General features: G+C 43.0%; 1 protein-coding gene across 1 annotated transcript; it reads right to left on the bottom strand.

The window, feature by feature from the left end:
• Nucleotides 1-293: 293 nt before the first annotated feature.
• Nucleotides 294-2,174, bottom strand: LOC136610303 (tigger transposable element-derived protein 1-like). Its single transcript, XM_066589533.1, has one exon. It carries the CDS (start codon nt 2,172-2,174, stop codon nt 294-296), a length of 1,881 nt encoding a protein of 626 aa, XP_066445630.1.
• Between the last annotated feature and the right edge of the window lie 10,736 nt (nt 2,175-12,910).

Genomic DNA, 12,910 nt, shown 5'->3' with positions numbered 1-12,910 from the left:
TACCCAAGAGTTCAGCTTGCCTTCAGTCAGTTGATGTGATTTTTCAGGAACTTGGAGGTATTTTTGATGAGTTGGACCGTGCGGGGTTGGCGGTACAGATAGTCCCCGACTTACGAACAGGTTCCGTTCCGGGAGCCTGTTCGCAAGTCCGTTTTGTTCGTATGTCGGATTCTATTAATTGAATGCACATTCAAGTAATAGAATCGTTGGGTGTAAAAAAGGGTCACAAAAATAGGATCTTACCTTGATAAGGTGACACAGCTGGAGTATGTGGACTGGCTTTCTGTGGGAAATTACTGACTGGAACTGGAGGAGACGTTGGGCGATGGTGGAGCAGCAGAAATGGGAGACACTGATGCATCAACAATTGGAGAGGATGAGTCATCAGCACTCAGTGGTAATGGGACATCAACATTAGAGGGAGGGTGAGAAGATGTTGGCGTGGATGCTGTAACACCTGACGTCGATGGCACTGGTTCAGTGTCATGATGAGACTCATCGCATCTTTCCATCCTCCTAAAGAACCGGTCTAACGATGCCTGGGTGGTAGCCGCCTTTTTCTCATCGTATATGGCCCGGTAGCAATGAAGTGCATCGTGGACAGATGCTGCAACCTTGGTGTACCGTTCCACATTTGGGTCCTGTGATTCAAAGAGTGCCAGAGAGTCTTCAATCATTTGAAATGCCTTTGCCATCATCTTTGTCTGGAAATGCTTCGGTGCTGGTTCCACTTCCAGTTCGTCCTCTTTTTCTTCCTCCTTCCTCTGGTTTTCCAGTTCCATGAGATCTTCATTTGTCAGCTCCTGGTTGTGCACAGCAAAATATTCATGGAAGTCCTGTTCCTCAAGATGAAGGTCAAGCTTCTCACTGATGCTCACTAAGTTGTTGACTACATTTTGTTCTTCTGCCTGTAGCTTCGCTAAACTAGGGGCATCGTGGACAAACATGGGGCACAGTTTCTTCCAAACCCCATTCATGGTGGCCGTGGTAATTTCACGCCATGAAGCATCAATGTTCTTTATGGCATTATAGATAGTGAAGTTCTTCCAAAATTCACGCAATGTCATCCCAGACTCACCCTCAGTTGCCTTCAGTGCCTGACGAAACGTGCGACGGAGATAGTATTTCTTGAAGGTTGCAATGGCCCCCTGGTCCATTGGCTGGAGTAGGGAGGTAGTGTTGGGTGGTAGGAAAACTACCTTCACATTTGCATGGAAGTCATCTAGGAAAGTAGGGTGGCCCGCTGCATTATCTAAAAGGAGAAGAATGTTGAAGGGAATGTTCTTATCCCGGCAGTACCGTTCCACCTCGGGGATGAAATGGTGATAAAACCAGTCTTGAAACATAGCAAGAGTGACCCAGGCTTTTCGGTTACTCTTCCACACAACAGGAAGTGAGGCCTTAGCTATATTTTTCAGGGCTCTTGGGTTTTCAGCATGATACACTAACAATGGCTTGATCTTCATATCTCCTGCGGTATTTCCGCCAAGCAGTAGCGTCAGTCTGTCCTTTGCGGGTTTGAAGCCAGGCATAGACTTCTCTTCCTTACTGATGTAGGTTCTGTCTGGCATCTTTTTCCAATAAAGGCCTGTTTCGTCAACATTAAATATTTGCTGAGGTGAAAACGCACCTTCTTGGATAATTTCCTTAAGTGTAGCGGGGAACTCCTGGGCTGCTACTGTATCTGCACTTGCCGCCTCTCCTGTCACTTTTATGTTATGGAGGTTAATACGTGCCTTGAAGCGGTTAAACCATCCATGACTTGCAGTAAAGGTCACATCTGCTTCTTCCCCATATTTTGTCTTTACATCTTCAAAAAGACTTAAAGCCTTCTCTTGAATCAGCATTAAGCTTAGTGGCTTTCTTTTCTGATGACAATCCTCCATCCAAATGCTCAGAAGATTTTCAAGTTCTTCTATCACTTTTCCACGTTTCTTACTAATAATAGTAGAATGCATAGGCACTGAACTTCTCACATGTTCCATGATCCCATCCTTGCTCTTCAGAATGGTACCGATGGTAGAACGATTCATCTGGTATGAGCGAGCAACATCAGACATCTTCTCACCGCGCTCCACTCTTTTTATGATGTCAGCCTTTGTTTGCATCGTGATGGCCTGGCGTTTCTTAGAAATTCCAGCATCACCACTTCCTTTGCGCTTGGCACCCGACATGTTTGGAGTTCACAACACTCGTTGTAGTGAAACCACGTGGGTACAGTAAGAGAGAGCTACTGTTTGCGGCAGGCGCGGCTCCTGCTCGCTGCTGCCACCACTCTGCCGCCATGTGAATTAGCCTTAGGCGCTTGAGGACGACCTTGTTCGTATGTACCGAAATTCGTAACTCGAATGTTCGTAAGTCGGGGACTATCTGTATCTCATCTTATGTCTCTACGTCAGGGGCAGCAGTGGCTAGAGGACTATTGCTCTAAATTTAGACTGTATGCAGGTGAAACCTCTTGGAACGATAGCGCCCTTATAGATGTGTTTTTGTTCGGTCTTTATGACGCTGTTAAGGATCTACTCATTTCTCATCTCACCCCGTGACACTCAATGATGCGATGAAATTGGCAGTCAAAGCTGACAGAAGGCTAAGATCTAGAAAAGATGAACATCAGGCCCGTAAGGCTAAGGAATCCAGCAGAACCGCTCCCACTTCTGCCATGCCAACTTCTGGTGCCAAGCCTATGGAAGTGTACCAGCTTAGTCCCGAGGAACGACGATGGTTCCGGATTACTCATTGTCTCTTTCTCTATTGTGGGAAAGCCGGACATCGTGTAGCGACCTGTCCTCAGAAGCGTCTACAATATCAGTCTGAACAGGCGGAAAACTTCAGATCCTAGGCGATTTTTGTGAGGATCGCTTAGGACAACAGGTACTCCCTAAGTTGCTAGTGCCCAGTCAGATTAACTTCCGAAATTTTACTCAGTCCGGTCAAGCTTTTATTGATTCAGGTGCTGCCGCCAATTTGATTAGTTTAAGTTTTGTCAGACCTTTGATGACTGAATTCTCGGTGTTAAAGATTCCGATACGCTTCACTAGTATTGATTCTACCCCTCTGTCTGCAGGTGTTGTACAATGGAAGACTCCCATTTTTCAGCTCACTATGGGTGTTCTCCATTCTGAGAATCTGTCGTTCTTGGTAATGGAAAGGATGTCCGTTGATGTAGTGCTTGGTATGCCCTGGTTGGCACTGCACAATCCCCGATTTGATTGGTCCACTCGGGAATTGATACATTGGGGGTTGTCCTGTCATAGTCACTTAGCTACTATATCCATGTGTTCAGAAGATACCATACTTATTCCTGAGTATTTGTCTGATTTTCATGATGTATTTTCCAAGAAACTGTCTGAGACTTTGCCTCCCCATAAGGAGTGGGACTGTGGTATTGATTTGATCCCCGACAGTCCCATCCGTAAGGGAGCCATTTTCAATTTGTCGGGGCGTGAGCATAAAGCCCTTAAGTTGTATATCTCAGAGTTTCTGGCCAAACGACATATCAGGCCGTCCAGGTCGCTTGCCGGGGCAGGTCTCTTCTTTTAGAGAAGAAGGATGGGACATTGAGGCCTTGTGTGGATTATCGGGCTTTGAATTAAATTACAGTGAAGATGTTCCTTGCCCTTGATTCCTGATTTATTGAATCAGGTGGCAGGGGCCCACTGGTTTTCCAAATTAGACTTATGGGGGGCTTACAATTTAATTTGCATCCTAAAGGAAGATGAGTGGAAGACCACGTTCAACACCTCATTCGGACATTTTGAATGTCTAGTCATGCCCTTCGGACTTTGTAATGCCCCTGCTGTGTTCCAGGGATTTATGAATGCGGTCTTCCATGACTTCCTGGGGGTATTTTTGGTCCTATATCTCGATGACATTCTAGTGTACTCCCCAGACTGGGATTCACCTGTGCAGCACCTGAGGCTGGTTCTGACCCATTTGTGTGAGTACCAACTTTTTGTCAAGTTAGAAAAATGCATTTTTGGTACTAAACAAGTGTCTTTCCTGGGTTATGTGATTTCACCCACGGTGATTCAAATGGAGTCTGATAAAGTGGCAGCAATCTCTAAATGGGTCAGACCAGGTAACCTGAAAGCTCTCCAGCGGTTTTTAGATTTCGCAAATTTTTACCATAAATTTATTAAGAATTATTCTGTTTTTGCTCAACCCTTGACCGATCTTACCAAGAAGGGGGCCGACTTGGTAAGATGGTTACCAGAGGCCCTAGAGGCTTTTAGTCATCTCAAAGGGGCGTTTACTGCTGCCCCGGTGCTAGTACAGCCTGACGCGCGGCGATCGTTCTTCATTGAGGTCGATGCATCTGACGTGAGGGCGGGTGCTGTATTGTCTCAGGAAATCAGCGGGAGATCTGGGTATAGTCCATGTGCGTTCTCGCGGAAGTTCAGTTCAGCGGAACGTAATTACGACGTGGGTAATCATGAGTTATTGGCGATTAAGTGGTCTCTAGAAGAGTGGCGTCACCATCTTAAGGGGGTAAGGCATCCCATTACCGTGTATACTGATCATAAAAACTTGGTATATCTCACCAATGCTAAGAGACTCACAGCTTGTCAGGCCAGGTGGGCGTCGTTTTTCGCCAGGTTTAACCTCGTCGTTACATATATTGCAGGAGAGAAGAACGTGAAGGCAGATGCCCTCTCACAGAGTTTCGTTTTGCCGGAAAGTGAGACAGTGACTCCCGAGAATATCTTTGCAACTGGGGTGGTGGTGGCAGCTGTAGAATCTGATCTCGTTCCACATCTACATAATTGTCAGCAGGACGCTCCCTCGGGGATGTCGGAGGGCAGATGGTTTGTGCCAGAGACCTTGCATCTCAGAGTTATTAAAGAGTCTCACTCATCTGTTCTCACTGACCATCTGGGGGTTCAGGGGACTCTGGATCTTTGTGCTAGACACTACTGGTGGCCAGGCATGTCTCGTGAGATGCACGAGTTTGTTAAGGGATGCTCTGTCTGTGCACGCAGTAAAAGTCGTTAGCATCGTCGGTGGGGCCTCTGAGACCGTTACCGGTGCCGTCTTGTCCATTATCGCATTTATTGGTAGATTTTATCACCGATCTACCTGTGTCTTAGAAGTTTACCACTATCCTAGTTGTTGTAGACTGTTTTTCATAAATGGCACATTTTGTGGCATTAAAGTAGCTACCTTCTGCAATAGAATTTCCCGAGATTTTTGTAAAAGAAATCATTCGTCTACATGTGGTTCCCGAGAACATTGTATCTGATCGCGGTGTTCAGTTTGTTGCGCATTTTTGGCGAGCCTTCTGTAGAAACCTGGGAACATCGCTTCCCTTCTCATCAGCATTCCACCCGCAGACTAATGGTCAGACTGAGTGGAAGAACCAGGATTTAGTGCAATACTCACGGTTGTTTGCTAGCGAAAAGGCTCATCAGTGGGCAGAATTCCTGCCGTTGGCAGAGTTTGCGCTAAACAACCATACTTGTTCTTCCACTGGGGTATCTCCATTCCTTTGCGTATATGGTCAGCATCCTCGCTTCCTTACAGCTATTTCTACTCCGGTGGCCTGTCCTGCAGCTGATGTTTCCACAGATGCGCTGCAGGGGGTATGGTAAGAAGTACAGAAGAACCTGGAAGCATCAGGGGCTCGTATGAAGTTGCATAATGGGAGGAGTCTGTCAGTATCTGAACCTTACAGGATGGGACAGAAGGTATATTTGTCTTCTAGAAATCTCAAATTGAAGGTTTCATCTTTGAAACTGGCGCCGCGTTAAGTGGGTCCCTTTGTCATCATGCGGGTAGTGTGGGAGATATCCTATATGTTCACCATTTTGTATGTATTTTCTGTTATCAACTGTGAATATACTGTATTTTGTCTATAATGGTCTGAACTTCTGGAGGAAGGGAACATCACCTCCCCCCCCACCTCCACAAGAATTGGAGGAGCTCAAGAACTGGTAAAACCAGTTCTAACTGGCCAAACCTTTTTAGGAGTGCTTTGTCTTGGACAGCAGAGAGGGGAAACAGGATGTTTCTCTCATGAAGCCAAATTCAAGAATGAACTGAGCGTGCTCACTGAAGTTCCTCCCAGATGGATGACATCACAAGCTACCTCACAAATACCTCTCTCTGAGAAATGGCCTATCAGCTCACTGTAACTGCTAAATTGCCTGACTTCCTGTGTTGAAACTTATTTAAATTTCACGTGCGAATAATAAAAACAGACCCTTTGGGGAACACATGATGTAGTCCGTGTGGTCTTTGAAGGCTCTCCAGGCCTGTACACATATTATTTAATTTGGAACACATGGTATATCTATAATAGCGAATTTTGCGCTAACAAAATTGGAGGCACCGCTGGGATAATGAAGATACAGAGATATGAAGATATTTAATCGTTATCCGGACACAAGGGGACTTCGAAGCAGAGACGGACAGATAATGAGCTCAAACAAGGTAATAAGTTGTTCTTGTACCTGTATCATCTCTCCCTCTCTGCTATGATCCGCCCCGGGCCGGGTGAGTTGAAATATGATAAGTCTGTATCAAAAGAACAATCAAGTAGATATACTGTGTGGTTTTTATGAAAGTCTGTGAAGTAATGTCCTGAGTGAAAGAAGGTGTGAGCTATGGGGGTTTATATATTCTCTGTAGTAGTGAATGGTGTGAACAGACTGTGCAGGTTAATAAGGAACAAAGAATGTGAAGTATAACTTGTTAAAAGAAAGTAAAAAGGAAAGTTGATGTAAGCAATTTTAGCTGAAGGTTATAGTAGTGAGTAAAGTTGCTGAGAGTGTCCATGCGGTGAGTTCCCATTGTTCAACATGTGGCTGAAGAGGTCTCCCTTTGTTATGTGGGGGGGAGGGGTGCACATGGAATGCTTGCATTTGCCATGTCTGCATACCTCAACTCAAGGGAATTTGGGCTTGGAGTAGAGATGTGGGCTAGCCAGAGATTCTGCTCCGATTATGGCAGGCCAAACGGACTGTTGAGGTTCCACAATGTGGTGCCAAAAAGTGCAGATCTGTGCCATGAGGTGCGGGAGTAGAGAATCTCAATTAATTAAGGATTTTTCCAATTACGACAAGATGGGCAGGGGTGAAATTGTAAGTGCTTATTAGTGGTAAGCCAGACCTGTGTCGTGAGTTGTGGGAAAAATCGAAGTATGACTCGCAAGCAAATTCAGTGAGATGATGTTTGTAAACATAACTGGACACACAAAAATGGGTGAAGGAAAAAGCAAGTCAATGAGTTAAGGAAAGGTAGAAGGTTTAACAATGAACGGTGATAATGGCTGCTATCTGGAGTGGTGAATATAAGTATGTGGGTGGAAATGGGCATAAGTTGTATTATGTTTGTCATTGGATAGCCTATTCTGAACAAAATATGTAAAAACCACGGTACATAAGAGTTTTTCTTATATATATATATATATACTTTGTTCAATATGGGAAGTTCTATGTACAGTAAATACAATCCCAGTTTCTACTTCACATGAGATACTTATCAGTCTGTGTATGAGCGAAAACCCCAGTGAGTGTGAGTTTGTGTGTATAGATGAAGGGCCCGTATGAGAGTTAGATTGTGTTATATGGTGTGTACTGTCCAGTGGCTAGAAATGAAATGAGGCAAGAAAGACCAAACGCTGAGCCAGACCACAGGGGGTGGAGCTAGGTGATGTAAGGAGATGGGAGGGAAGAACAATAGGAAGTGGTCCTGCTCCACCCTCCACACAGACCAGCCTAGGAGAGAAGTGTGTCTCCATTTAAGTGGATGCTGGTATAGATATGTATATTGTGGTAATGTATAGAGGGAAGGTCACTCTTAGACTCCATGTTAAGTCTCTCACTTGAACAAATGTAGATGACCAAAGGAGGGGCATCTAATTTTATTCCTAAGGGTAGTTGTGTGAGATAATAGTCCATGATTGCCACAGTATATATATATATATATATATATATATATATATATATATAGGTTCTTTGAGTATGTGGAGAATTTAAAAATATTGAGTTGTGTTATTTTGAATATTATTGAATTAAGATACTAAAATGAGAAAATTGTGTACTTGAGACACCTGATAAGTACTTTAGTCAAATTAATAACAAAAGTTCTATTCTAGAGTGTATCTCATTTTCAATTAACAGTATTTTACGTAAAGATTGTTACATTTGAAAAATAAGAAAATTTTTAATGACAGAATTTGAGTATATCCCAAAGGGTATCAGGGATACTAGTCCCTTAGTAAACCAGTAATTAACCATCATTGGTGCAGTTGTTATGGTTGCAGATTGTAATAACAATATTTCCTCTCCTGTTGGCAGTATGTTTTCGTGCAGGTACCAGAGATGGTGTGGGGCCCCGTAACGTCACGCTTCCTCAAGGGGTCATAAAATACTGCATAGAGTACAAACTAAACATCTTTCAGCTTCCAGACTAGCTATGTATGAGACTGTCCTACTAGCACCCTCACATATCGCAATCAAGAGGGGTATAGTTCCAAATGATGTTTCATGTCTTTTACTGAATTCAGAAGGTTGAGAGGAGGGGCAGCAGGCGCAGACCATGACATTAAATAGCAGGCACATGATAATGATTGTCGGAAGATTAATGAAAACAGAAAACTGGGTGTCCTAACAATAATGTTGTAACTGCCATGATTAATGTAAATCTTGAGTTTTTCCCATAGATAGTTCCAAATATCGACGAAATGGACAAGTAAAACAGGCTATGCAGTGGTAACCGACAGAAAGAGGTAATTGTACAAAAAACACTCTTTCCCTCCTGAGACACTCAGTTACTCAGGGAATAGAGGTGATGGCGCTCACTGAAATATGTAAGCTGGCTGCAGGTAAGACTGTTTGTGTCTGCACCGACTTAAGGTACACATTTGGAATCGTACACGATTTCACATCTATGTGGCACAGTGGAAGTTTCATGGGGTCCTTGAGTAAGCCAATCCAGAACGCAGAAGCAGTGTTTTTGTTCTACAAGGTTTTAGCTCTTTCTGTACAGGTGACTTATCATCAAGTCCAGGCTTATGCCACAGAGACAACCACTGAGGCTGGAAGGAACCAGAGAGCAGGCACCGCAGTAGCCTGACTTCCCTTGAATGAGGTAACGGCTCGTAACCTGCTTGCACCTGAAACAGGTGTAAATATTTCTCTGTTGCTTGAATTACAGGAACAGGCCTCAAAAGAAGAAAAAGGAGGAGTGGAAAAGCGAGCGGAATGCTACTGGGGTCTGGCAGAAAGGTAAATGCCTGTGCCTCCCCTGCACGCTGTACTCCATGATGTCACACCTGATCCCTGAGCTAACCCATTCATCCAAGGAGGTAATGTGCGGTATGGTGTCTTCTGCTTGGCTTACCCCAGGGTTCAACACTGCTGCAATAGGGTTTGTACACGGGTGCATGATATGCGCCCATTACAATCCAGGCCAATTGGTTAAGGTACCTTCTCGGTGCGAGCCAGACTATCTGTATCAGTGACTGCAGGATGATAGCATACAGCTACCACAGGTAGGTGTTTGGAGTTGTTGGTTTGCATAGACCTCTTTTCATGTTATTTGGAGGCGTGGCTTGAGAAATAAAAATAATTTTTAACACGCCAAAAATATGACCTAAGAATATGTTTTATGAAAGTAATTTTGAATATTTGGATACACCAGAAGTAATAATAAATAATAAAGGTAAACATTTTATTAGTCATCTACTTGGTTAGAACCACGCCTAAATATAAGACTAAGTTGAGTCCCTATGAAGGTTTTGTTTGGTAATGATGCTGTAATAGGCCTATTCTTATTACAGGCCACAAAGGAGGGCCTCACCTCCCATGTGAGTGCCTTACATCAGGAGTTATATCATCTGTCACTCATAAATGTGTATTCTCCGTGTTTCCAGATCAAAATGCAAAGAATCCTTTCAAGTACTGTTAACCACTACGATCACAGTGAAACCTCAAGAAAAGCTAATTTGGGTTCATGTCAGACATTGAATAAAGATAATCAAGGAAGGAGACAAATGTGGCCCATAATCCTTTGGTATATGTAGGACCCTTGCGGTCATTGGGCTGTCATTTCTCTTCTTCCTCATAAGGGTAACAAAAGACGTACATCCTATGAAGAGGGTTATTAATGTTTCATATGTAATGTGCAGAGGCGTAACTTGAAGCTCCCGGGCCCCGATGAAAAACTTGGAACCGGACCCTGAACTATAATGCTTTACTCATAGTACTGGGTTCCCTTTATGAAGAAGAGAGGCCTTATGGGCCCCCAAAAGGCTCCTGGGCCCGGGTGCAACCACATCCTCTGTATCCTCTATAGTTACGCCCCTGGTAATGTGTCAAAGATCGGAAAAATGTCAACAGATGCAATAAGGTAGCAGTAAGTGTACCAATGTTTCAGCCATATTGTGTAATCAGACCAATGTTAACATGTAACAAACAATATAACCTGAGATCACACTTGGAAAGCCAGTCACATTCAACATGTTGTATCATCTAAACTATGAACAAGGTGGCTTATGCAGAAAATGTGAAATAAAGATCAATCTTTCAGGAGCCATCTACCTAGAATACCGTTGGGAAACTGTAACGTGTTGTGAGGTATTTTCCTTATCCTGGATATCACCCAGCAGTAGGAATGGATAAGGTAGGAGACAGGGAAAGGGCCCAGGCGTGGGGTGTCACCCTTGCGGGAGGCAGCCTCATGGCAGAGGTGACAGCTAGGGTCCCCTGTAGGCCGTAGGGAAAGGCCCGAGAACACAAATAGGAAGAAAAAAAACATCCAGGAGAATGAAAATACGCACAACAAAGGAGGGAATTGTGGGAGATATCCTATATGTTCACCATTTTGTATGTATTTTCTGTTATCAACTGTGAATATACTGTATTTTGTCTATAATGGTCTGAACTTCTGGAGGAAGGGAACATCACCTCCCCCCCACCTCCACAAGAATTGGAGGAGCTCAAGAACTGGTAAAACCAGTTCTAACTGGCCAAACCTTTTTAGGAGTGCTTTGTCTTGGACAGCAGAGAGGGGAAACAGGATGTTTCTCTCATGAAGCCAAATTCAAGAATGAACTGAGCGTGCTCACTGAAGTTCCTCCCAGATGGATGACATCACAAGCTACCTCACAAATACCTCCCTCTGAGAAATGGCCTATCAGCTCACTGTAACTGCTAAATTGCCTGACTTCCTGTGTTGAAACTTATTTAAGTTTCACGTGCGAATAATAAAAACAGACTCTTTGGGGAACACATGATGTAGTCCGTGTGGTCTTTGAAGGCTCTCCAGGCCTGTACACATATTATTTAATTTGGAACACATGGTATATCTATAATAGCGAATTTTGCGCTAACAGTAGTAAATCCGCTTGCTTATGAACTTGATTTGCCAGCTACATGAAGGGTTCATAGGGTTTTTCATAAGCCTAGCTTAAGAAAAGACCTGCCTCACTCAGCAAAGAATGGACCTCAGTAACCCAAAATTGCTCTCCTAAAGCGCCGACTTTTGGGTTCTGCCCTCTCTTTGTCTGTCCTCCTCCTTTGGAGGTTGATCCTTCTATGATTCATTCTATAGTTGGATTAATCCTCAATACTATTTGTGCACCTATATTCTATTCTTCTCTTATTCTTCCTAACTTTTAAACCTTACGTGTGGTCACGGGGGCCTAAGGTTCTCCTTATAGCAAGACTGAGGATCCTGTCTCAGTTAGTTTTCACCCTATAAATACAGGTACTTTTGTTACCTCCCTAAATTCCTTATTATGGTACACGTAGAACCAGGACTCTTAAAAAAATGTTGTTTATTATTTCACAATCTTAATATGTTAAATTTAATTTTTTGGCTTATGTCGATTTCCTTTTAAGAGAACAAAATACATTCCAATTCTACAAGTCTTTCTATTTTAAGATGCCCGGGCCTATGGTGGCTAGTGCAGCATTTGACCGGGTCTCCACACACGTTACACAAACAAATTCAAGCTCAAAACTTTTGTTGTTTAGATGGTACTTACATTTAAGCGCTCTCTTAAGAGGAGAGAAGTTAATAAACGAAAGTGTGATATTTTCTGTGCTCAGGAGACCACCGAGGTGCTGCAGGCTTAATCAGAATTAAAAATAAGGCCTTCCTACACATTGTCTTTTCACACACCATAAATTAAAAAAAGGGGTATATTGGTGGTTATAAAATAAAATCTAGCATTCGAGTGTATTAAAACACTGACAGACAATGAGGGCAGATATGTAATTTTAGTTTGCTTAATCAATAACTCCCCCTTTACTATTCTTTCTCTTTACTCCGCAAACACAAAGCACATATCTTTTCTGCATGGTCTGTTAGATCAACTTAATTCAGTTAAACAGGGGTCAGTTTTGGTATGTGGGGTCTTCAGTATAGTACCTACTCCTGTATGGATAGAAATGTTACAAACCCAATAAGCAAAGCTCATGACATACAGGACCTAATCTTTAAATAAACCTTATTTGATGTTTGGAGAATCCAACATGTAAATGAACACGACTACTCCTTTTCTCAAATCCTCATAAACTATATTCTCATATAGATTTTTTTTTAGTCGATAAATGGCTTTTACAACATACCTCATCCTCCATTTAAATGACTTGGTCCGACACAGCCCCTATTTCTATTACAATCAAAAAAATATATAATTTGTCTCTTTCATCTCCCTGGAGATTAAATAACCTTCTGCTTAACAATTCAGACTTCACTGTAGACATGCAAAACACTCTCGAAGAACACTTTACCCTAAATGACATGGATGAGACGGTGATTACATCTATTTAGAATGCACATAAAGCGGTTATGAGGGGCTATTTTCTAAAGAAAGCGGCTTACGACAAGAAAAAAAGACTAAAAGAGGTAGACGATATCCTAAAAAACATTAAATGTCTAGAAGATCAAAATAAAAAAT

Source organism: Eleutherodactylus coqui, chromosome 2, assembly GCF_035609145.1.
Source record: "Eleutherodactylus coqui strain aEleCoq1 chromosome 2, aEleCoq1.hap1, whole genome shotgun sequence".
Taxonomy (NCBI): Eukaryota; Metazoa; Chordata; class Amphibia; order Anura; family Eleutherodactylidae; genus Eleutherodactylus; species Eleutherodactylus coqui.
The sequence above is the reverse complement of the archived record's forward strand: the minus strand, read 5'-3'. Positions and strand labels throughout refer to the sequence as shown.